This window comes from Pteropus medius, unplaced genomic scaffold (genome assembly GCF_902729225.1).
Source record: "Pteropus medius unplaced genomic scaffold, Ma_sr-lr_union100, whole genome shotgun sequence".
NCBI lineage: Eukaryota > Metazoa > Chordata > Mammalia > Chiroptera > Pteropodidae > Pteropus > Pteropus medius.
Window position 1 is genome coordinate 23,739,106 of NW_024344240.1, and position 21,966 is coordinate 23,761,071.

Consider the following 21,966-nt stretch of genomic DNA (forward strand, 5'->3'; position numbering starts at 1 on the left):
GTCTGGTAAGTGCTGTTCTTAGGGATACAGTACTGTGGCAGCACAGATCAGGGCATCAGATAGCCTGAAGAAGCTGAAAGCTTAACTTGGATGACTTTAGTAAGAATTATTATAAGGTCTTGAATTAATAAAGTTTACTTTATATATTTACATGTTTCAGAAAAAAAGTTCTTAATTTAACATAATATGGTGCAATACTGGTATTTTTCTAACTAGTCATCTTAAGAAATCGTGCATTGAATTCTCTGTGGTGTAGTGTTTGTAATGGAGACCATTTTCATGTATCCATGATAATTTTTGTCTCTAAAATTTTCAGAAATCAGGATAAATTGGATCAAAGCATTCCCTTATTCTAAGAAACTAATGATAGTTTATTCGTTGAAGTTCTACCTCTGAAGAGCTTTTGATATTTATTTCAAATATATAAATGAAGGGTTGTTGTAATATTTTCTCATTTTTTGCAGATGCATTGTTTTTCTAATAAAAGTCATAGTTTCTATCACAGAATTAAGAATTTTGATTATTATTTTCAGTAGCCTACCGTTTTATTGACCTATAGCTTGGTGTAATAATAGTACAATCCTTGGAGTAAATTATAAATACTTTTCCATTCTTTCCAGATTAGTCTGAGTGTTTGAGTGAAAAGTTGACTAGTGTATGTTCATAGAAAATCTGGAATGTGAGAAGTGTGAGATCATTTTGAAGAGTATCATGAGCAGAATTCCCAAATAGAAATTTTCCTAATATCTTACAGCTCAGATCTTTGCAGTAAATTCAATATGTTTGTTTTTGGTTGATCATTTTAAATGGCTAAGAGATGTGCAGATATGCTAATTTTATCTTCTGTGTAAGTTTGTTAGAGAAAGAATAGCCTGGCTTCTAGACTACTTTCTTCTCCCAAGGAGTTGGCAGGAGTTTTTATAAAGTCACTTAAATATAGCCTAAAGTGAGAACATTGATTCCTATTTCAGTGGAGAAAATTGCCTTCTAGGTACTAGTCAGAGATTCGTTTCAATTCCATACCATAGTAAAGTGGGTGTGAACAGATCTGACGAAGTAGACACAGTAGTAGTTTCATTTTTTTCTTCACCAAAATAGTTAATTGCCATACTAGGCTTAATCATAAATGCTAAAGCATATGTGAGACTATTAGCTATAGTCACATGTGTTTCTCCTGACTTGAATGATTTAATGATGAATGTCCAAAAAAAGAGGAACAGTTGCACCTAGAAATTAGTTTTATTGTTGAATTCAGCTTCTGAAATGTCCCTTTTGGGACATACCAGATAAATTCATTTCAGGATTTATCTGGATTTTTTAACTTCCAAAAGGAAAAAAGGAAACTAGGATTGATTATAGCCTTCAGAGAATTAGCATTTTGACATATCTTTTTATTAAGGATTTTGAACTCTAACAACTGTTAAGAATCTATAATATGATGCTGGTAGATAAATTTTGAAAATCACATTCATGAATTAAAATACCTGATAATTTTATTGTAAATTTATTCTTGGCAAGAAAAGCAGTGCTTTTAAAGAGTTTTGTAGACTACCAGAATTGCAAATTCAGTTCTTGTTCTAAGCATAATACCAAAACCAGAAACTATAAAAGAAAGGTTGATCTCTTTGCATTAATTTTTTTCCATTTTAAAAATTGTCATAAACTATGTTAAAAGAAAAAATGACAGATTTGGAAATATATTTGTAACATACACAGCAGGGAAATGGTTATTTTGCTAATATAGAAAGCTCTTAAAATGAATTAGGAAAAAGGTTAAATGTCCCAATAACAAAATGGGCAAAGAACAGCTGAGTCACAAAGGAAGGAATACAAAGTGCCAGTAGATATGTGAATAGATATTCAGTTTGCTTGTAATCAAAGAAATGCCAGGCAGTGAAAGAAAGGAAAAAAGAAAGAAAAGGAAGTACCAAAAGTTGTCGAGGGTATGGAGAATGGCTATTCCCAGACATTGTTTGGTGGAAGTTTAAATCTTTAGATCCCTTTGGAGATAATTTGTAATAATGTATCAAAATCATGATTGCATATGTTCCAATCCAGCAGATCCATATTTGAGAATTTATCCCCAGGAAATATTTGGATCTGTATGCAAAAATATGCATATGAAGGTGCCTGTTACAATAGTGAAAAATGATAACCAATATCAATATTTATCAATAGTTATAAATAAATTATTCAATATCCTACAATGGAATAATGTGGCAAGCATTTTCCTCCATTTTTTTTGGTTGTAAACTACATCTTCTATTTACTATCTTTAATTTACCATCTTTTAAGCATCCAGTTCAGTAGTGTAGAATCCATTCATATCATTGTGCAACCATCACCACCATCCATCTCCAGAATTCTTTTTATCTGTAAAACTGAATCCCCACACCAGCTAAACAATAACTCCCCATTCTTGGCCTGTGGCAACTACTGTTCTGCTTTCTGTCTCTGTAAATTTTATTGTTATAGATACTTCATATAAGCGGAATCATAAATTTGTCTTTTGTGACCAGCTTATTTCATTTAGTATAATATTGTCAAGGTTCATCCATGTTGTAGTATGTATCAGAATTTCATTCTCTCTTTGAGGCTAGAAAATACCAGTAGGCATTTTTTTAAATTTAAGTTTTGAGTAGGTAGTACATCCATTCAGTTAAAGAGGAGGGTCAGGAGAAGGAAAGGTCAGAAGTGACTGCTAATGAATTCGAGATTTCTCTTAGTGGTGATGAAAGTGTTTGATGTACAACTTTTACTATGCTGAAACCACTGAATTTTACACTTAAAACAGGTGAGCTTTATGAGCTTCATATCTTTATTAAGATATGAATTATATCTGTTTTTAAAAAATTTTAAGTTATACCTCAGTTTAAAAAATTTCAAGAGAAATGGAATATAGTAAAGTCTTATAAGTTGTCCCTCAAACATTTCAGTTTTTTTTACAAAAATAACAATTATTCTTGTAACTTTCCAGAAATATTTTTATTTTTATAAATGTTTTATTTCTTATTTATAATAAGTAGTAAATACTTATTGTTCTCTCCCTTTTAACAAACGTGGTAGCAAATTGAACAGTGTTTTGTACCCAAGCAGGCATCTCTGAAGTCTTATTTCTTTTTTCTTTAGGTAAAAATTTCTTTTTTTATTTCGAAAGGTTTGTATACTTACTATACGAGATTTAGACAGCACAAAAAGCATGAAGAAAAATGTGAAAGTTATCCATACTCAGAGATAATCATTGGTAATCATTTATATTCTTTTAGACTTTTTTCTTTGTATATATACTTTTAAAAATCAGAATAGAGATCATCCTATACTTGCTATTATATAGTCTGCTTTTTTACACTTAAAACAATATATTGTGACCGTAGTTTTCATCAGTAAATATAAATCTACATTGTTAATTTTTATTGACACATAGTATTAAATTGTGTAGATGTTCTTCACTTGTCACCTATTAATATTCATTTAGGTTGTTTCTAATTTTGTCACTACTATAAACAACATTGAGGATCTTCGTATATACATCTTTGTATACTTGGCAGATTATTTCTTTGAGATATTTACTATACTGCTCTTTTGCAGTGTGCCAACATTTCTTAAAAAGGTGTATTTTAAAAATATATACCACAAAAATTTCCATTATATTAACTCTATGAAAATATGGTACATATATTTATGTCCTCATTTTAAATATGAGGAATCTGAAACCCAGAAAGATGGCAGTTGTGTCCCAAATGACATAGTGTGAGAGCTGGAACTAAAACTCACATATTCTAGTTGTTTGTGAGTTAGTGTTCTTTCCACTCTGGCACTACCAGTCCTTGATACCTTAAATACAAAGAGCGATCTTTTATTGTTGTCTCTTCATTTCTAAACATAAGATTCTTGATGCAACATATTTTAGATTCTTTATATAATGTGCTGGGAATTTTTCATTGAGATGAAAGGCCCATATTTTCATTAGGGTACAGGCTAAAGATGTACCCTCTCAAAACATTTCGGTAATTTATCTGCATTAATGTCTTCATTTAATTACTCACCTGTGTTATTGCCTCCCCTCCATAAAAAGCCCACATAGTCTTAGTTTTGTTTTTTTTTTAAGCTTCAAGTTAGTACTAGTTTTGGTGGGCTAGGAGAATTGCTTTGTTTTGAATCGAAGCTGTATCAGTAACTGTCTGATCTTGGGCAAGTTATTTAAATCTCTGTAAGCCTAGTGTCATCATCACTAAAATTGAAATAATAATATATGTTTCATAGGATTAAATGAGTTAACACATAAAAAGTGCTTGATACAATGTGGAAACTACTCATTAAATACTAGTATTTATTATTTAATGTGTAAATTTAATTGTAAAATATTTAAAAGTCATTTGTGTTTTGATATCCTTTGTATTTTTAGGTGAAATTTTTTATACAATGTGTTTATGTTCCTAAAGGTTTCCCTGTCTTCCCCCCCACCCCCCCTTTAATTCTGTGTAGTAATTAAAACCTGTTCTTTTGAACAGTGTTTCTATTTTGTCATGGTTTATGCAAAGTGAGGAGCTGCCATACTTGTTTCCTGTTGGGAATAAACACAAGTTAATTTACTGACATTTTAAAGATTATCTCAATTGTTTTTTAAGACAGTGTAAAACAGAAAGTTAATTTGAATCCTAATTGGCTAAATGCAGGATTCTGAGAGCTCAGGTAACTACTTCTGACTCTCCCAGTCTGCTTGTTTTGCTGCTTGAGGATGAAAGCTCATTTGAGGCTTTTTTGTTGTTGTTATTGTTGTCTTGGTTTTAGCACATGCAGATGACAATCCAGGCTCTCCAGGATGAATTACGGATCCAGAGGGACCTGAACCAGTTGTTTCAGCAAGATAGCAGCACTAGGACTGGTGAACCTTGTGTGGCAGAACTCACAGAGGAGAACTTCCAGAGGCTACATGCTGAGCATGAAAGGCAAGCCAAAGAGCTGTTCCTTCTTCGAAAGACTCTGGAGGAAATGGAGCTGCGGATTGAGACTCAGAAGCAAACCCTAAGTGCTCGGGATGAATCCATCAAGAAGCTTCTGGAGATGTTGCAGAGTAAAGGACTTTCTGCTAAGGCTACTGAAGAAGACCATGAGAGAACAAGACGCCTGGCGGAGGCAGAGATGCACGTCCACCACCTAGAAAGCCTTTTGGAGCAGAAGGAAAAAGAGAACAATATGTTGAGAGAGGTGAGTGACTACTTTTTCAGTTATTATGATTTACTGATTGTATTTTTTTCTGCGATTAATCAGGATCTTGGCCTAGATAAATTTGTATGCTCTACCGAACTAGTGGAAGGGATTTTTTCTTTAGTATTTAAGTGTTTCACGGTTTCTCTTCTATTTGCTCTCTTGTATGAGATGACATTTGTATGTATACTGGCTCTATAACTTTCAGGATCTTTTCCCTCCTGGTTTCTGTAGACTCATTTTGTTGTAGAGGGGCACAGAATTTTCTTGATTTGTTACTCATCTCTTGATTTGTTCATAGAGATGTATGAACAAAACCAGAATCAGAGTAGCTAACTATTGGTCAATTAGTTAAATATTAATAAGAGAAAGTAAGTGGTAACCTCAGTTTAGGTGTGCTTCTAAAGTCCTTGGCAGAGAGTAATGGATATTTGCCCTGTGGTTTCCATGGAAACTGTTGCCTTGCTGTAAAATATATGTGATATAAATCATTTGCCGTCATGGAGGCACAGTGAGAAAGAATGATACAGAAGCACATTGTCACTTACTTTCTTAGAGAGGAAACTCAGACTTCAGCTGACAACTGTGACTATTGGTAATTTTTCACGTTTCTAGATAATGCTTCATTTTACAAAAGCATAAATGAAGAATTCATCTTGCATTGAATTAAAAAAATCGACAGCTATAATTTTCTGTAGGTGGTCAGAGATTTCAGATAACTTTTAGATTTGGATAGGGAAAGAAAACAACTTAGAACTGTATTAGTGCCAGTCTGAATAATTCCTTTTTAAGTGAAATGTGAGGAAGAGGTTGGAAAAATAAAGCTATTCGCAAAGCAGCAAAATAGCAACTTTAAACGAATATTTTTAAATTTATAGTTTGTTCCATAATTTTTTCTTTTGTGAAAAGTCTGGAATATTTATTTACAGTGAGGACATTTTTATTTTTGAAAGAAATTCAGTGTGTTTTAAAAATAATTTAATTATACCATAAATTCATTTTCATTTATTATAGTAAAATTAGAAAATAGATTAGCAAAAACTTGAAGCTCAAGGCATCATTATCTAGCAATAACTGTCAGTTTTCATTATATATATGTTTCCAGTTATTTTTATTACGTATGCATTATTTTTATATTTTCCTTGAAAAAGATGAAACACTGTTCATCAGTATTGTCTAATACAACTTTCTGTAATGAGGTAAGTGTTCTATATCAGCACTGTCCAAGATTGTAGCCATGAATCACATGTGTGACCGAGGAAGTGAAATTTAAAATTTTCTTTATATATAAGTAATTTAAAATTAAATTTAATTAATCACATTTAAATTTAAGTATCTACATGCAGCTAGTGGCTACTGTAGTGCAGCTATGCATAATGTAATGTTACCCGCTTTTCTTAATAATTTGTCTTGACCACCTTTTTTGTCAGTACATAGAGTTTTGTAATTTCAAATACATTTATAAAATTCCATTGCATTGATTTGAATATCTCTTACTGTTGAAAATTTAGACCACTGTTAATTTTTCTGTATCATAAAACCGTGTTGCATTGAATATCCTTAATCATGTATCTATGTACATTATTTTTTTTGGATAAATTTGCTTAGTATGTACATTTTTGAAACTTTGAATAATCTCATCTTCCAGAGTGATTGGACTAATTTATCCTTACAAAAGCATATACCATATTTTCTGGTTAATCTGTAACTGTGTATATATTATGCTTTTCAAATTACCAGATCATACTGTTTTAGAAAATTTTCTATCGACTGCTTTGTTATAGTCATATCCTGAGTTTCTTTCAGTTTAAAGACTTTATATTTTAATAAGATAACCATGTCCATAGAACATTGTTAGAGAAGTCATGATTATGTCAAACAACATGTAACATGAAAACTAAATCAGTCTCATGATAAGCTTTAAATGTTACATTTTTCTCTTCTGAATAATTCAACTTATGCCCATTTATTTTCGAGTTTTAGGGTTAATAAATAGTGAATAGTTACGGATTGTGAAAAGCCACTGTACTTTTCTGGAAGAGAACAATCAGAAATGTGGTGAATTTGAAAAAGTGGTAGGAAAAAAACCCATGAATTTAAGAATTGATTTTCAAATAACAAGCCCTATAGATATCAAGTCCTACTTACATACATAATGTGGAAAGAAATGCAGGCCTTGTCAGTCATACCAATGCGTAGTTCCAGTTGCCATTAATAATATAGCATCTTATAGTAAACAGAGCAGATATCTATTGCGCCTCTAATACATATGTATTTGATCCTGGTTATATATTTTTCATGCCAGAATACATGGTCTGTGCTCTCTTAGAACTTAAAAATTTGGTGTGTGTGTGGGGAGGGGGGAGATAGTAAATTGATAAGTATGAGATGAAATAAACAAATTGAGTGGAGTCTAGTTATGTTGGAGGAACGGATTTCTATAAACAGGATAAACATCTTTGGGGAGATGTTCAAATCAAAGGAGATTTGAAGAAAGAGAAAGAGACAGTTGTGTTGATCATTTGGGTAAAGTCATTTCATCAAGAAGGATTAATAGTTTCCAAGGCTTGATGGGAGGGAGTTTTGAGGGAACAGCAAGGAGACTAGGGGGCAAAAGTATATTGTTTAAAGGGAAGGCTGGCATGGGATAAAAGGTTGAAGAGGTAGCCAGGACCAGATTCATTCATTTTGTTCATCAGATTTACTGGGCACTAACCATGTGCAAAGCACTAGGGAAATAGCAGGGAATAAAACAAAATCCATGCCCTCTAAGAGACAAAGCACTTGCCTTCATGATTCTTGCAGATAATGCAAGAATTTTATTCAAAGTACAAGAGAAAACCTTATTCCAAAGTTTAATCAAGGGAGTGATAAGATCTGGTTTAGCTTTTAAAATTTACTCTGGTTGTGTAAGAATAAATGGGAAGGGGATAGTCAGGAATGAACAAGGAAGTTTTAGTAAAGAACTTAACTAGGTTAGATGAATGGTGATTTGAAATGACTACTCTATATTATATCACTAGTGTATCATGAAAGGCAAAAAGATTCGTGAGTTGGAAATGTCAGGTTAGCATAGGTTTTATTATTAGATTGTTGTCCATCTTGCCAAAAATCGGTATTTCATCAATTCTGAGACTTACAATTTTTCCCACTTAACAATATGAAATCGAATTAAGTCTTACCCTTGATGGCATTTGACAGTATCAGCAAGGCAGCAGTCCTGCTAGATTTGTTTGCCTGTGCATTCACAAACATAGCTGTTCATTTTATCACTCACTATAGTTGAGGGTGTGAGTGTTGTTGGTATTTATTATTAACTTTAATTGTTGTTCAGTATGTCTTCAGTAATATTGCACTGTGAATCAACATTTAAACAAAACAGTTTTAAATGGTACATGATTAAACTATGGTTAAATAAAAAAGAACTCTTGCAATCAATATAAAGTAAAAATTCTGAATAATAAAGCTTTGTGTCATGATTTCTTTGGAGGCATTTCCCCTTTTCTTTCCAGCCCATAAATCAATGGTATGTCTTAAAGTCAGTGGCATCCTAGATTTGAGAAAATACAGTAACATTAAAATGCCATTCATATCCAGCAACATTTGTGATTAGTCTGTCATTTTATGAACACAATTTTGTAGATAAAAGGCAAATAATTAACCTAAATAGAAGCCAAAAAAATTAAATTAAGCATGTTGTTATATTTTTACCAGAATTACGTTATGTGACTATTGTTAGACTTTACTGGTGTAGTGCCTTTCATTTGATTGATAGGAGAGTGAAGACATCTATTGGACAAATATTGAACTACAGGCAAGACTTGTTTTGGTTAGTGCTTGGGGCTTGCGCATATGGAGTTTTAACAAACTTTACAGGTGATTCTGATGTACACCAAAGTTCGAAACCCAAATTTTGGTTCTTAATCTGTTGGCAGAACATTACCCAAGTTGGCTATGGCCAAATAAATAATATGTTTCAGACCTAGGATGTACTCTTGTTTTTTAAAATATAGATGCTATTGTGATGAATAAAATACAAATTTGTTTTAAAACATTGTTACATTTATTCTAGTTTTTGTCTATAATATTTCAGACAACAAACCTTATTAGTATAACTGCTAGCATGTTGGGTTTGCAGGAATGTTTGAGGTTAAAAGTCCTAATATTTGACTAGATTCTAGGTTAGGAATACTGAATTTGCCTAACATGTCTGAAGAATGCCTGTTTATATCACTGGCAGTTGTAAGGTATAAGCAGAGGAGTTTGGAGAGAGAAAAAAGAAATAGAGATATATAGGGGAAAAACAGAAATAACAGACAAATAATAGGAAGAATTAAAAAAGAAACAGGAGTCCCTAGTTAGTTTGCTCTTCTGTAGCGATTTTGGAAAATGAGTATCTTATTAACTTAGGTTATTTCTCCTCTTCTTATTTTTGTCATTTGTGGCTCATTTCCATTTTGACAGAAGATACTTTTTCTTAGAATAATGCCATTACTAGAGATGGTGAAAGGTTAAAGTACAATGCTGTCTGACATTGGCTGTGTTAGGATACAGGAAAAGTAGTGAAGATTTTTTTCTGTTTACTCTTCCCTTCTTCATTTCTGTCTCCTTTTTGTTGTGAGTACAGTAATCATAGAACTTGTGTGGAGAATTGAGTCTATGAAAGGACTTCACAAGCAATCTGGAGCTTGTACCCTTGAACCAAGGGTTTTGGAAGCTAATACCTGAAACTTGAAGAAAAGCAATTTCAGACGTAGTAGTACTTTTCAGTCACAAATACTCGTTTTGCTTACTTGTATAAGTAAAAGTTGACTTACTTTTAAAAAGAATCTGCTAAAGAAAGAGAAATAGGAAATTTTGTTCCTAGTTTGTGTGTTTCTAACTCTAGATTAATGATTATTCTTTAGTAAATTAATGAGAAGAAATGAACACATTTTCTACTGTCTACTTCAATTGACAGTGTAATAAGAGCCAGATGATTTTACCTGTACTTTAAATTTTTTGAGTGAAAATTTTTAGGCTAAAAGGAGTGAAGTAAAGTGAGCAAATAGTATGTTCTACTTATATTTGTTTAAATAGTACATTCATTTCTATCTCCAGAGTCTGTTCTCTTTATTAACAGTGCATGAGCCAGAGGCTTGATGTTCTTACTACTCATGGGGAAAGGGGAGTTTTATTAGCTCACTGACTGCAAGATGTGTTCATAATGAACTTTACTTAACATGCAGACTTCTGAATGGAAATTTGCTGTGAGTGATAGGTTTAAAATGTCTTAATAGGAAAGCTTTATGCTTGTGAATGGTTCAAAATGCATCCTAGTTCCTTAGCATAGGATTTTTTTTTTTTTTTTAATTCAAATAGATTTCTGTTTTTTGTTTTGCTTACATGCTTGCTGGGGTTTAAAATGAAATTATAATAGTTTTACCTTAAAGCATTTAGAAATTTACCTAATTTAGAATTGGGTAATAGGAAAGAGGTCAGATAAAATTAGTTCGGTGTCTGAATTTTGAAGTATTTCAAAGAATTTGCAGTTTTAATATTTTCAAGTAGATACAGGAATACCAAATGAAAAATGCAAAGTATAATTATGTACAGGAATTTTATCAATAAAGATTTTTATTTACAATTAGCAGGATTCATTTTATTTTTGTGTGTATATTTTAAAGTTTTATACTCATTTATTGAACAAATATTAAATATCTACTCTGTGCCAATTGATCACCTTGTTTACAGTGTGGAGAATTGATTAAATGTGGACAGACTGGAGGCTGGGAGGAAGCTGATGAGTTTGTTATTTTAATGCAGGTGAGAGATTATTATGGCCTGAACATTTTTAATGTGTTCAGATTTTGTCCTGGATTAAATAAAGTGTTCTGGATTTTACTGTCTTCCTTAATGAAGTGTTTTGTCTTACAACAGTTAATTTAATTGTGGATTAACTTGATTATTATAAGACTTGCTTTTATACTCCGTTGGGGCTGGTCTAGACAGCCTTCCACCTAAGACTAGATTAGCTCTACTTCTAAGGCTTGACCTTTCTGGGGTGTCTACTAAGTACCTCTGATCTTTCCTTGTTGGCTCTTTGGAACCTGAAATTTTCCCTGCCCCATGTGAGTTCAGGTAGTTGTTCAACTCAGCTCTGTGGTAGTCGTTCTGTCCCCAGTAGTTGCTCTTTGTCTGACACATTGGGGAGTCTTGCTCTGTGCATGCTTATTTGGTATTAATTAGGCCAAAGACTCAAGGGGACACTGCTTCTTCTCTGGCTAGCTTCCTTTTCTGTGTTATTCTCCACACATTTCCACTATCTTTGGGAGTCTTACACGTTGATCTGAGCTCTGCAAGATTGCCGTTTTCTGTTTAGGGTTCCTCTCCTTACATCCCATGCTAGATAGCAAGTCTGGGCCATCACCTTGTTTGTTCCTCTTCTCTTAGGGTCATAGTCCTGCGCTGCTTATTTTTCAGTGTCTGAAAACAGTTATTTCATGCATTTTGTCTAATTTTAAAATAGTTTAGGACAGGAGGGCCAGTCTTCTCTCTGTTATGGTCAGATCCTGTTGATTTTATAGAGAATGAGAAGTACATGGGAAACTCATTGAAGCATTTAAAGCAGGCTAGTGTCATGATTTATTGATGCTTTATCAAGATTAACCTGGTGCTCTCTTGAAAATGAACAGAGGAATTGGAGTAAAACTAGATAGAGGCTATTGTAGCTATCTAGGTTTAAACTAAACTGGAAATGGAATGAGATGGGTAAATTCGAGATATATTTTTAAGATAGAACAATTAGGACCTGCTGTTGGAGTACTTGTGGGAAGAATGAATGGAGATATTCCGGTGTTTGGCTTAAGCCACTGGGAGGGGAGTGCCATATTTAATAGGTGGGAAGACTCATTTCTCATCAGACTCATCAGATTAAGGAGGAGAAAATCAAGAGTTTTGTTTTGGATAGAATAAGTTCGAGTTACTTATTAGACATTTAATGAGAAATGAGCAGCTGGATATATGAATCTTGAAATCAGAGCAGAGGGTAGGCCTAGAAATTTACTAGCATCTCAATTGAATTTTAAGCAATGCAATAGATTAAAGAGTTTGGATGAAAAAGAGAAAAGTGTTCAGGACTTTTATTATTCCCTGGCCATATAGTATTTGGGGGTCTAATTTGGAAAAAAGAACCTGCAAAACACACACACACACACACACACACACAGCAACTGGAAAGAAAGAAAAAGAAGAGAGTGTGGTGTTATAATAGGCCAGAGAAAACATGCATATAGAAGGGAGTGGGCTGCTTCTTTGAATGCTTCTGACAGTTCTGGGAAGATGAGGACAGAAATGCGCCCATTAGATTTGGCAACTGGGAATTCATTGGTGATCTTGATGAGTTGTTTGAGTGGATAGGTAGCAAACAAAAGAAAAAAAGCCAGATTAGGTTGCTTTCATTAGACTTGTATGTCTGAAATATTTTACAATGAAATAAAATAAAAAAGTGAATGGAGAATGAAAAAGGAGATAGATAGCTGGTATAGACCAGCAGTTTTTAGGCTGGGATATTTGTATGTTTTGGAGTTCAAAAGACTTTCCTAGAGTGTGTGAGCAGTATGCAGGGCAATTCCAGATTCTGAACTTCCATTTGTCCTCACAGCTTGCATTTTAGTTGGCTGAGAAAGTATGTGTGAGTTCTTTCTCCTCACCTTTTACAATTGAATTTTGCCTGCTCCAACTGCTACTCACTATTCAGCTCTCTAGTATTCTTTAGGAAACTTCCAGGATCTCTAGAATTGATCAAGATCCCTCAAATTTTTCTCTTGTGGTACTGTGGACATTTTTCTTCATAAAAATGTTCACATATGAATTATATAGTTAGAAAAATTATTTATTTGACAAATATTTGAGTATACCATGTGTACTAGGTATTATTCTGGGTGCTTGGTATATATCAGGGAATGAAAAAGAGAAAAGTTTTGAGATAGTTGTTATGTTTATCATAATAAGTAATATACTATTAGAAAGTGATAAATACTAAGAAAAAATGGAGCTTTGTTATGAAGATTGGAAGTGTGTGTCAGAGGTGAATTGCAATTTTAAATAGAATAATAAGAATGGGCCTTTGAGGTACTTTGGCTTTTGAACAGACTTGAATATAGAATAGTTAAGGGAAGAAGAGAGTCAAATAGAGCAAACAATGAGTGCAAAGGCCTTACCTCAGGAGCAGGACTGATGTACTGAGGGAAAGCAAAGAGACTGGTGTGGCTGGGGAGGGAGGAAATAGTAAGAAGTGAAGCCAGACAAGTAACGGGGCCAGATCACATGAGCCTTCCAGGACAGCAAAAGACGGCAACTTTTACTGTGAGTGAAATGAGGAGCTGTTGAAGGCTTCAAGCATATTTTGAATTTTGTTTTAAAAAGAACATTCTAGCTGCAGTATTGTGATTAGGGAAATCAATGTTGGGAGACTATTACTATGATCCAGGCAAGAGATAATGGTGGCTCAGATCATGGGTAATAAGATGCAGTCAGTTTCTGGAGACATTTTGAAAATAGGAACAATTGGATTTTCTGATGGCTTAGATGTAAATATATGAAAAAGACTCCCAAATTGTTGGCCTAAACAGCTAGGTGGATACATACTATTAATCGCGATGGGGTAGATGAAGAAAGTTTTAAAGGGGAGAATTAGGAGTTTGGTTTTGGATATGTTAACAGTGTGACATCTATTAGATATACACATGAATGTGCTGAGAAGGCAGTGGTATATTCAAGTGTGGATGGATTTCAGCAGGATTTATTTAACTCTTAAATAAATTTGAGAGTTATTATGTGGATGGTTTCTAAAGTTATGAGACTAGATGAGAGCACAGGGGGGATTAGTATGTTGGAGAAGAGGACAAAGGACCAGTGCCCATGGCATTTTTAAGGAGTTGGGCAGAAAAGGAACCATTGAGGTAAGAGGAAAGAAAAACTTAGAGAGTGTCATGTATTAGAAGCCAAGGGAAGAGAATATAATAAGGAAGAGGGATTGAGAACTATGTCAGATGCTGCTCATAGATAAAGTAAGCTGAGGACTAATCATGGGTTTTAGCAATATGGAGGTCATTGGTGACCATGATGAATTGTTTAGATGATTATTTGATTAAAATCTGTCTTTTCATGGTAGACTAAAAATTCCATGATAAAAGGGATCAAATTTATTATTTCTCACTATTAAATCTCCATAACTTGGCATAGTTCCTGGCATGAGTAAATGAATAAAACATTTAGATTCTTGAATCTCTAGGTGGACTGCGGAATTGAGTCAGAAGTTTTATAGCCAAAAAGAGTGCCTCGAATCAGTCATGCTCCTTTACAGGTTTGGTGAAGACAGTGCTACTGTTGGTCTAGGACACAGGCACGGCAGCTTGTTCTGCCGACATCACCGACTTGCCCCACTACCACCTGAATCTCTGCTATTTCTGAGTCTGGAAACTTGAGGTAGCTGCTATTTCTGCCACTCATTGCCAGAATTGTCTCTAAATAGTCATGTCACTGCTTCTTCATATTATAAGATTCTGATTCAAAGTAAGTGATGTTTGTGTCTGCTGGGGGTGATTAAGTCACGTGTTTTGACTTTACTGCAAGAAAGGCTGGAAAAACAAGAATGTGGCATTTTTAGCTTCTTTTGTGGGAGGTAGACTCTGCCTTAAAGTGTGGAATCTCAAAACATAGAAAGGAGATCAGATATCAAAAGGCAAGAAAGAGTGATAGATGTCCACTACGTGGCTAGAGAAACAGATTTTGCAGGTTATCCTTGGAAGGGTAATAATTGAATCTGTGGGTTTGAGGAGGGGCTGCCTTGGATGGTTTCATGTGCAGATCTTTCACAGAACAAGAGCTTCCTGCTGATAGAACAAGTAGGGCCTAAAATTCAACCCATGCTTCATGGTGAAGTTGTGTCCACCCAGAGATCTTGCTTTCTTACAATTCACATTAAGTTACCCTAGGGGCTCTGGATTGGGGCTATAGAATTGAGGAGAGTTCCAAGGACAGGAACTTAGAAAATATCTGTCTGTGGGTAGGATATGGGAAGGGGCAGAGAATAAGAATTTAGAGCTAGGATAATTATGTAATGGAAGCCAGTAGAAAATTTTAAAATTGCTCCTCCCTTAAATCTCCTTATGGTTTTTTTTAAAAAGTCAGTTTCTAGATGGAGTTCAGAGAGAATATGGACTGACAGCAGCTATTAGATTTAAAAACAAGGAGGTCCTTTATTTGATATTGTAGAGGGAGTTGTCTAGTAGAGTAGCAAAAATGGAAACCAGCAATAATTTATTCATTTATTTATTCATTCCTTCACTCAACAGAAGAGGAATGGATGTGGAGGAGAACTAATTTTTATTGATTGCTTACATGTCAGACAGTGTCTGAGGAATACAGAAGACAGTTTTTGCCTTTAAAGAGTTCACATTCTGGTATGAAAATTATTTTGAATTTAATGTGGTGTTAAAGGAGGTCTGTGTAGTATGTCATATGAGAAATAAGAAGAGGGGAACATAATTCAGCACATGAGTAGGAAGGAGTTAAACGATTCCCTCTTTACCTAATTCTTGAAAGTTTGGCAGCCGCTAGTTATTCATTCATTTGACATCCATTCTTTAAATATCTGTTAAGCACTTATCACTGTACCAACTACTGTTTTAGCACTTTGGATTCATCAGTGAATGAAACCAAGACCCTGGCCCTTGTGAAGCATACATTCTTAGAGGGAAATAGAAAATAAACAATGTATAACAAGTAAACAAATTACATAATATGTCAGGGGAAACATGCTATAGGAAAAAGGAAAAGTAGAATAAGGTAAAGGGAAAAGGACATGTGGATTCTTTTTTTTGGTCAGTTTTGTTATAAAATAAGGTTTATTACACTGAGAACATTAAACGTTAATTTTTAATGAAAAATTTTAAACTCACACAAAAGTAAATAGTATAATCAATCTCAGTATACTTATTACTCATATATATTAGTTACCAAAGTTTTGCCGCACTTGCTTCGTGTATCCTTTTTTTCTCTTTTTTCTTCACCAGAGATTTTAAAGCAAATTTCTGACATGATGTAATTTACCTCTTCATACTTTAGTATGCATCTCTAAAACCTATGGATATTTTCTTGCATAGCCACCATTTGATTATCACAACTAATAAACCTAATTATTTGAGCGAAGACTTGAAAGAGACTAGGTCTTCCCCCATGGGTGGTGGAAAGAGAGTTCAGGCAACAGGAACATCTAGTGTAAAGGTCTTAAGGAAATGGCGAATGCAAGGAGTCTAGTGTGGCTGAAATGTAGTGACCGAGGGGAGAGTGTTAAGAGGTGGGGTCTTGTAGGCTACTGAAAGGATTATGGCTCTACTTTGAGTCAGATGGGGAGGCACCACAGGATTTTGAGCAGAGGAGTGACAAGATCAAATTTATGTTTAAAAGGGTCACTCGGAGTGTTATGTTGAGAATAAATAGACTGTAGGAGAGCAAGACAAAGAGCGGGGAGCCTGATTAGAAGTTTGTTGTTGGATTATATTTTTCTGAGTGGCTTACTCCAAATGGTAGCAGTGGAGATGGTGAGAAGTGCTTCGATTTTGGATATGTTTTGATGGTAGAGTTTCACTGAATTTCCTGACTATGGCTTGAAAGAGGCATTAAGGGAGGCATTAAGAAGACTCATTGGTTTTCGACCTGAGTAACTGGAAGGATGGAGCAGGTTTGGGGGCACGACCAAGAGTTTAATCTTGGGCATGTAGAGTTTAAAGTGTTTGTTAAACATATAAGTAGAGTACCCAGTTGGATATTTAAGGCTGGAGTTAGGGAGAAAGATAGCAGAAAGAGTCGTGTGTATTTGATAGCGGTTTGCACCAGAGTATCAGCAGCCAGATGGTGACAGGATGTTCAGAAATTACTAGTGTTTAAACTGTTGACTGTTTATAATTTAGAACTTTTGTCAGCTCATTAGAACTACTCTTTCAGGAAGAAGTAACTCAGTGAAGTTTACAGTTGTTATTTCCTATTTCTCTCAAACCATTCTTCCTAGTCCAACAAGAATGAATAAATTAGGTCAAAGGTATAAAGTATTATATATTACTTTTATTATGGTTAAGCACTGTTCAGTTAGGAAGTATTCATCTGTCTATTCTCTGGCATCACTGAAGTCTAAGGTGCTTTGGAAGTACTGACTTACTAAGAGACGTTCACAAAATCTGACAAGAAAATAGCCCAAAGTGTTCTGGAGACTTCAGGGTGATCCTTGAAGGACCCTAGTTGTGATATTACTACCATCACCTCCTTCCTTCCAGATCCTGAACTCACTAAAATTTGGATAAAAAAAAAATTTACCATGTTTTTCTGACATTTTCTAAATATGAACTGCTTAGGGAACTTGTTCAACAGTCTTGTCTCTTTACTTGTAGACCCGCTGGACAGAGATTTTCATCATAGGTAGCCAGTTGGTTGCTACTGTGGGGGTGGAGGCAATGGGAGGATGTTTGCAACAGTAATGCTTTCAGTAGCTTTGTGCAATGCAGACTGTGACTGCTTTTACTTCTCCATTTAAAAAGGGAATATTTCTAATCCTCTTTTAGGACCATTTGGAGTTCTGATTATATGTCTTGGAGGAAGATATATGTATGCCATGTGGAAGATTGACACACTAACCTGGATGTGATGTAGTTTTAACTGTTATAGTTGCCAGGGTCTGTGTGACTAATTTTAAATAACTAGATGTTCAGAGGTTGGGACCCTCCTATGCTTTCTTAACCTGAATGTAATCTGTGGGTTACCTGATTCACAGAGAAAGGTCAGGGATTCAGAAAGGGACCAGAGTATCTCACAAGGCTGGGGTAATCATTTTTTTTGCAAACAAGTACTCCCTTTCCCTTCTCTTCCCCTTTTCTCCCTTTAAAAAACAAAACAAAACAAAACAAAAGAGTGAAAAGAAGGACGCTTACTCTCTGTTTGCTGCTCTTTCGTAGGAGATGCATCGGAGATTTGAGAATGCTCCTGATTCTGCCAAGACAAAAGCCCTGCAAACTGTTATTGAAATGAAGGTAAGTGAGAGTAAAGAATTTTATGAGTCAGTTTACACATGTAAGTGGTCACACATTATAATGCATGAGTTTTAAAAAGTGGTATGTAATAATATTTTATTCATTTTATAGATTGAAAAGAAATAGTAAGACTTAATGAAAATGACACTTAAAGAACTTCAGTTTCAGTTCCTTTTAGTTGTAGCACGTAACTCAAATCATACCAAAAGGATTATCCAGAATTTCTTCAAATCAGCTATTCTCAAACCTTTTGGATCTCATGATCCCTTTATACTCGTAAAATGGCAGGCTCATATAATTCATTTTTAAGAAAATGTCAGCCAAATATCAAGTCTGAGTAACCATAATTTGTCAGTTGTTCTTTCTAGTAAAAATAGTGTTCCATGAAAAAAGTACCTAATTTAGCTTGCAACTCAAAGAAGCACACACATGCTGTTCCTAGGAAACAACCATCATTCAATATGCAGCACAAGTACCTAGCTCTATCCTATTTCATCACACAGAATATTAAAAAGATGTGTGCCCAAGGGTTGAGATTTATTAAAAGTTCTAAAGTAATTCAGAATATTCTTAAGTGATGCAGTCTTTTAAAAATTTTCTCTTTTCTTTCTTTTTTCTTTCTGTGAGTGCATGACACTAAAGTATACAATGATTGCTACGCCTTAGTGCTACTGCCTGTTGCTGTAAGGCATGAGCAGTTTTGCCCACCATTGCCTTTATACCTTTAGTGAAAATGTTAACATTAGAAAAGGCAAATAAAGTCATAGTATTATTAAGAAAGTAGTTTTAACTATGCAGACTTGTTGAAAGGGTCTGGGGAACAACCCTAGTGTTCCGTGGACCATACTTTGAAAACCTCTGCTTTAAGTTAATGGATAATTAGAAATCTTTAGGTTGTATGGTATGGCAGTTGGTGATAAAGAACTTGCCTTTTGAGTTAAATTCCCTGGATTCAAAATCTGGCTTTATTTAATAAACCGTATGACACAGAGCAAATTACCTAACCTCTCTATACCTCTTTATCAAGAAATGGCGATAATAATAGTACCCATCCCATAGGTTGTTTTGAAGTTTAATTAGTTAAAAGAGTAAAACACTTTGAAGAGGACCTGGCAACATAGTAAACAATCAATCAGAGTTAGCTGCTGCTGTTGTTATTATTTTTAACATGTTCTTTCTTACAAAAGCTGAAAGATTCTTACAGATAGGGATACCTCTCTTTGTCTCTCTAACTTCTTCATGTCTCCAAAGAAGTTTGACACTATGCATTCTGGGTCTTCATTTAATATTTTTTGAATATTTAGTTTTGATATATAAGTAGTTTTATATAAATAGATGTTTTTCAAGTGCAGTTGTGAGAACTGATCTCTTAATTTGTATGTTTCCTCCTGAAACTTAGTTTATATCCTGTACATATTCATTCTCAATAGGGGAAGGATTTACCAAACAAATTCCAAATTAATGGATTCTAGATTCTTTGTAGTTAGACAATTAGTAGTCTTGAACATAATCTTATAAAGAACCTTTAGAAAGGTTTAATTGAATTTCACCATTCCCACAGGTTTATTTGTACCTGTTATTTCCTGATCCCTGTTGAAACCTAAGAATAAAACACATGAATGTACTTATATTTACAAAATTATTTTACTCGCCTTTTGAAAAAATGGGGAAGTATAATTAATTGGTAGTGGATCTATTTTAAGTTGTGTTAACCTTTACCCATTCTGCTAAGAAACAAGAGATTCTGAGATTCTGGTGGCCCAGTGAGGTCAGTTGGATGTTATGCTGAAATCAAAATTGAATAGTTGAGTTGCTGACAGTGTGGCATGGGCTTGAGAGAATTATGAAGATCTAGAATAGTCTTCGCAGGAAGTGGGAAAGAAAGATGATTGACAGACAATAAAAGAGCCTAACGGTTATCTTAAAGGTGATGTAATTCTCCTCTTCCTTCTTCCTCCTTCTCCTCTTCCTTCTTCCTCCTTCTCCTCTTCCTGCTCCCTTTTCCTACCTTTTTCCTTCCTTTTATATTTTCCTTCTCTACCTGTCTTCTTCCTCTGCGTCTTCATCCCTTACTCCTTTTTCTTTTTTCTTTAGTAGTGGAGGAGCAGGGAAGAATTTCTGTATGGCTCTAGGGTTATAAGATTTTTGCTGGGCAGATATAGCAGAGTTATTGTGATACAGATGTATTGAGGATGATGGTGAAAGATAAGTTTGAAAGATCAGGCCAGGAATGTAGCCTGAATAGGAGGAAAGAAAAGAATTTATAGAACTGACAAGTTGGGAACATATAAAAGTTAGGGAAGTGGAGATCTCTGTGATAATGAGAATGATGGTGTGACAGGCCTAGGAAGAGAGACCTGGGTAGTGATAGGATCCAGAGTGCAGTCCTATAAACTGGATAGCTAAAACGAACTGGAGGATGAGATCATTGGAATTAAGGACATCAAAGAATTCAGACACTGAAATCCTAAGATGGTGGCAAGAGGCATTTGAAAGGAAGATTGATTGTAAATCAGGTGCCAAGACTTCTTAAATTGGCACAAGTGACTAGGAAGTCCCTAGATGGCAGCAGTGAGGAGGGGAGAGTGAGGAGGAGTATGAACTTTAAATAAAGGGGAACAGCTTTGAGGAACTAGGATGCCCACACATTTCCCTGCCTGATTTGTGGTGCTGGGGGATTAGTGACCTGCACTGGAGAGAGTTCTGGGAAATTATATCATTTGGGAAAGCCATGTTTTATTTGGGGTAGGGAGACAACTTTTGAAACAAAGTCGAGGACTTGGAAATTTAATAAGGAACAGCATTTCAGTAGCCTCAGTGGGATTTGTTGATTAATTATGGAAGATGCAGGGCTAGGGAAGTACGGAGCAGTAAGATGATAAGGAATTTACTTATGTCATTATTACACATTCTAGGAGTAAGGAATCTTGTTGAAAGGACTGTCCCCCAATAAACATAGTCTGAGTACTGATTGAGTTGGTGCTAGAACTACTTGAGCACATCAGGCAATAGTTTTCTGGCCTGATTTCAGAGAATAGCCTAGCAGCTTCTTTCTCTGGGCAGTTAGTGCCTTCCTCGTGGTTTTCAGAGCTGCAGTTATGGTCTCTTTTAGGGGAGAACCTTGTATGGTGCATGATTCGGTAGTGAGGGTGTTGAGTTGGTCAGTAGCTGCCTCTCTATCTGTGTTGGGGTTTGAGAAGAAGATGGATAATGTTTCTTGACATGGGCCTTGTAGGGGCTTTGTAAAGGTAGAATCTGTCTAGGTGATATGCAGAACTTGGAGTTCTTAGCTAAAGGCTGTTTATTCTTTTGTGGCACACTGGTGGTGCTAGAAATACACCGCCTTAGTTCTGCTGGCCCCTTTTCATTGCCATCTAGGCTAATATCTTAAGTAAACCATATTGCACTTTTTTTCGTTTTCAGGTTAGTCACATGCATTTGCCTAGTATTTTAGTCATTCTTGAGAGACTACATCCTGATATTTCCAGGAAGATGTATAGCAATCTCAAAAGTGAATTTTCAATTCAGTTGGAATAGTTTATTCTTTATGGGCCAGGAGATTGCCTGCAGCCCGCTAGTTGTAAGGAGTAAATAAAAATCCTGGCTTAGGATTTAGAATGTCTCTGTACTCATTCAATACATTTAATTATGAACCAAATGCAAGTTTAATTTGAATAGATTTGTAAAAGAAAAT

At 34.8% G+C, this 21,966-nt stretch overlaps 1 protein-coding gene across 7 annotated transcripts in view; it reads left to right on the forward strand.

The window, feature by feature from the left end:
• ERC1 (ELKS/RAB6-interacting/CAST family member 1) overlaps nt 1–21,966 on the forward strand; it is a 482,353-nt gene that overhangs the window by 93,391 nt on the left and 366,996 nt on the right. For all 7 annotated transcript variants that reach the window (XM_039869201.1, XM_039869202.1, XM_039869205.1 and 4 more), the window contains 2 exons: nt 4,792–5,208; nt 18,198–18,272. In XM_039869201.1, the coding sequence (XP_039725135.1) occupies nt 4,792–5,208; nt 18,198–18,272 (492 nt within the window). The remainder of the gene's footprint in view (nt 1–4,791; nt 5,209–18,197; nt 18,273–21,966) is intronic.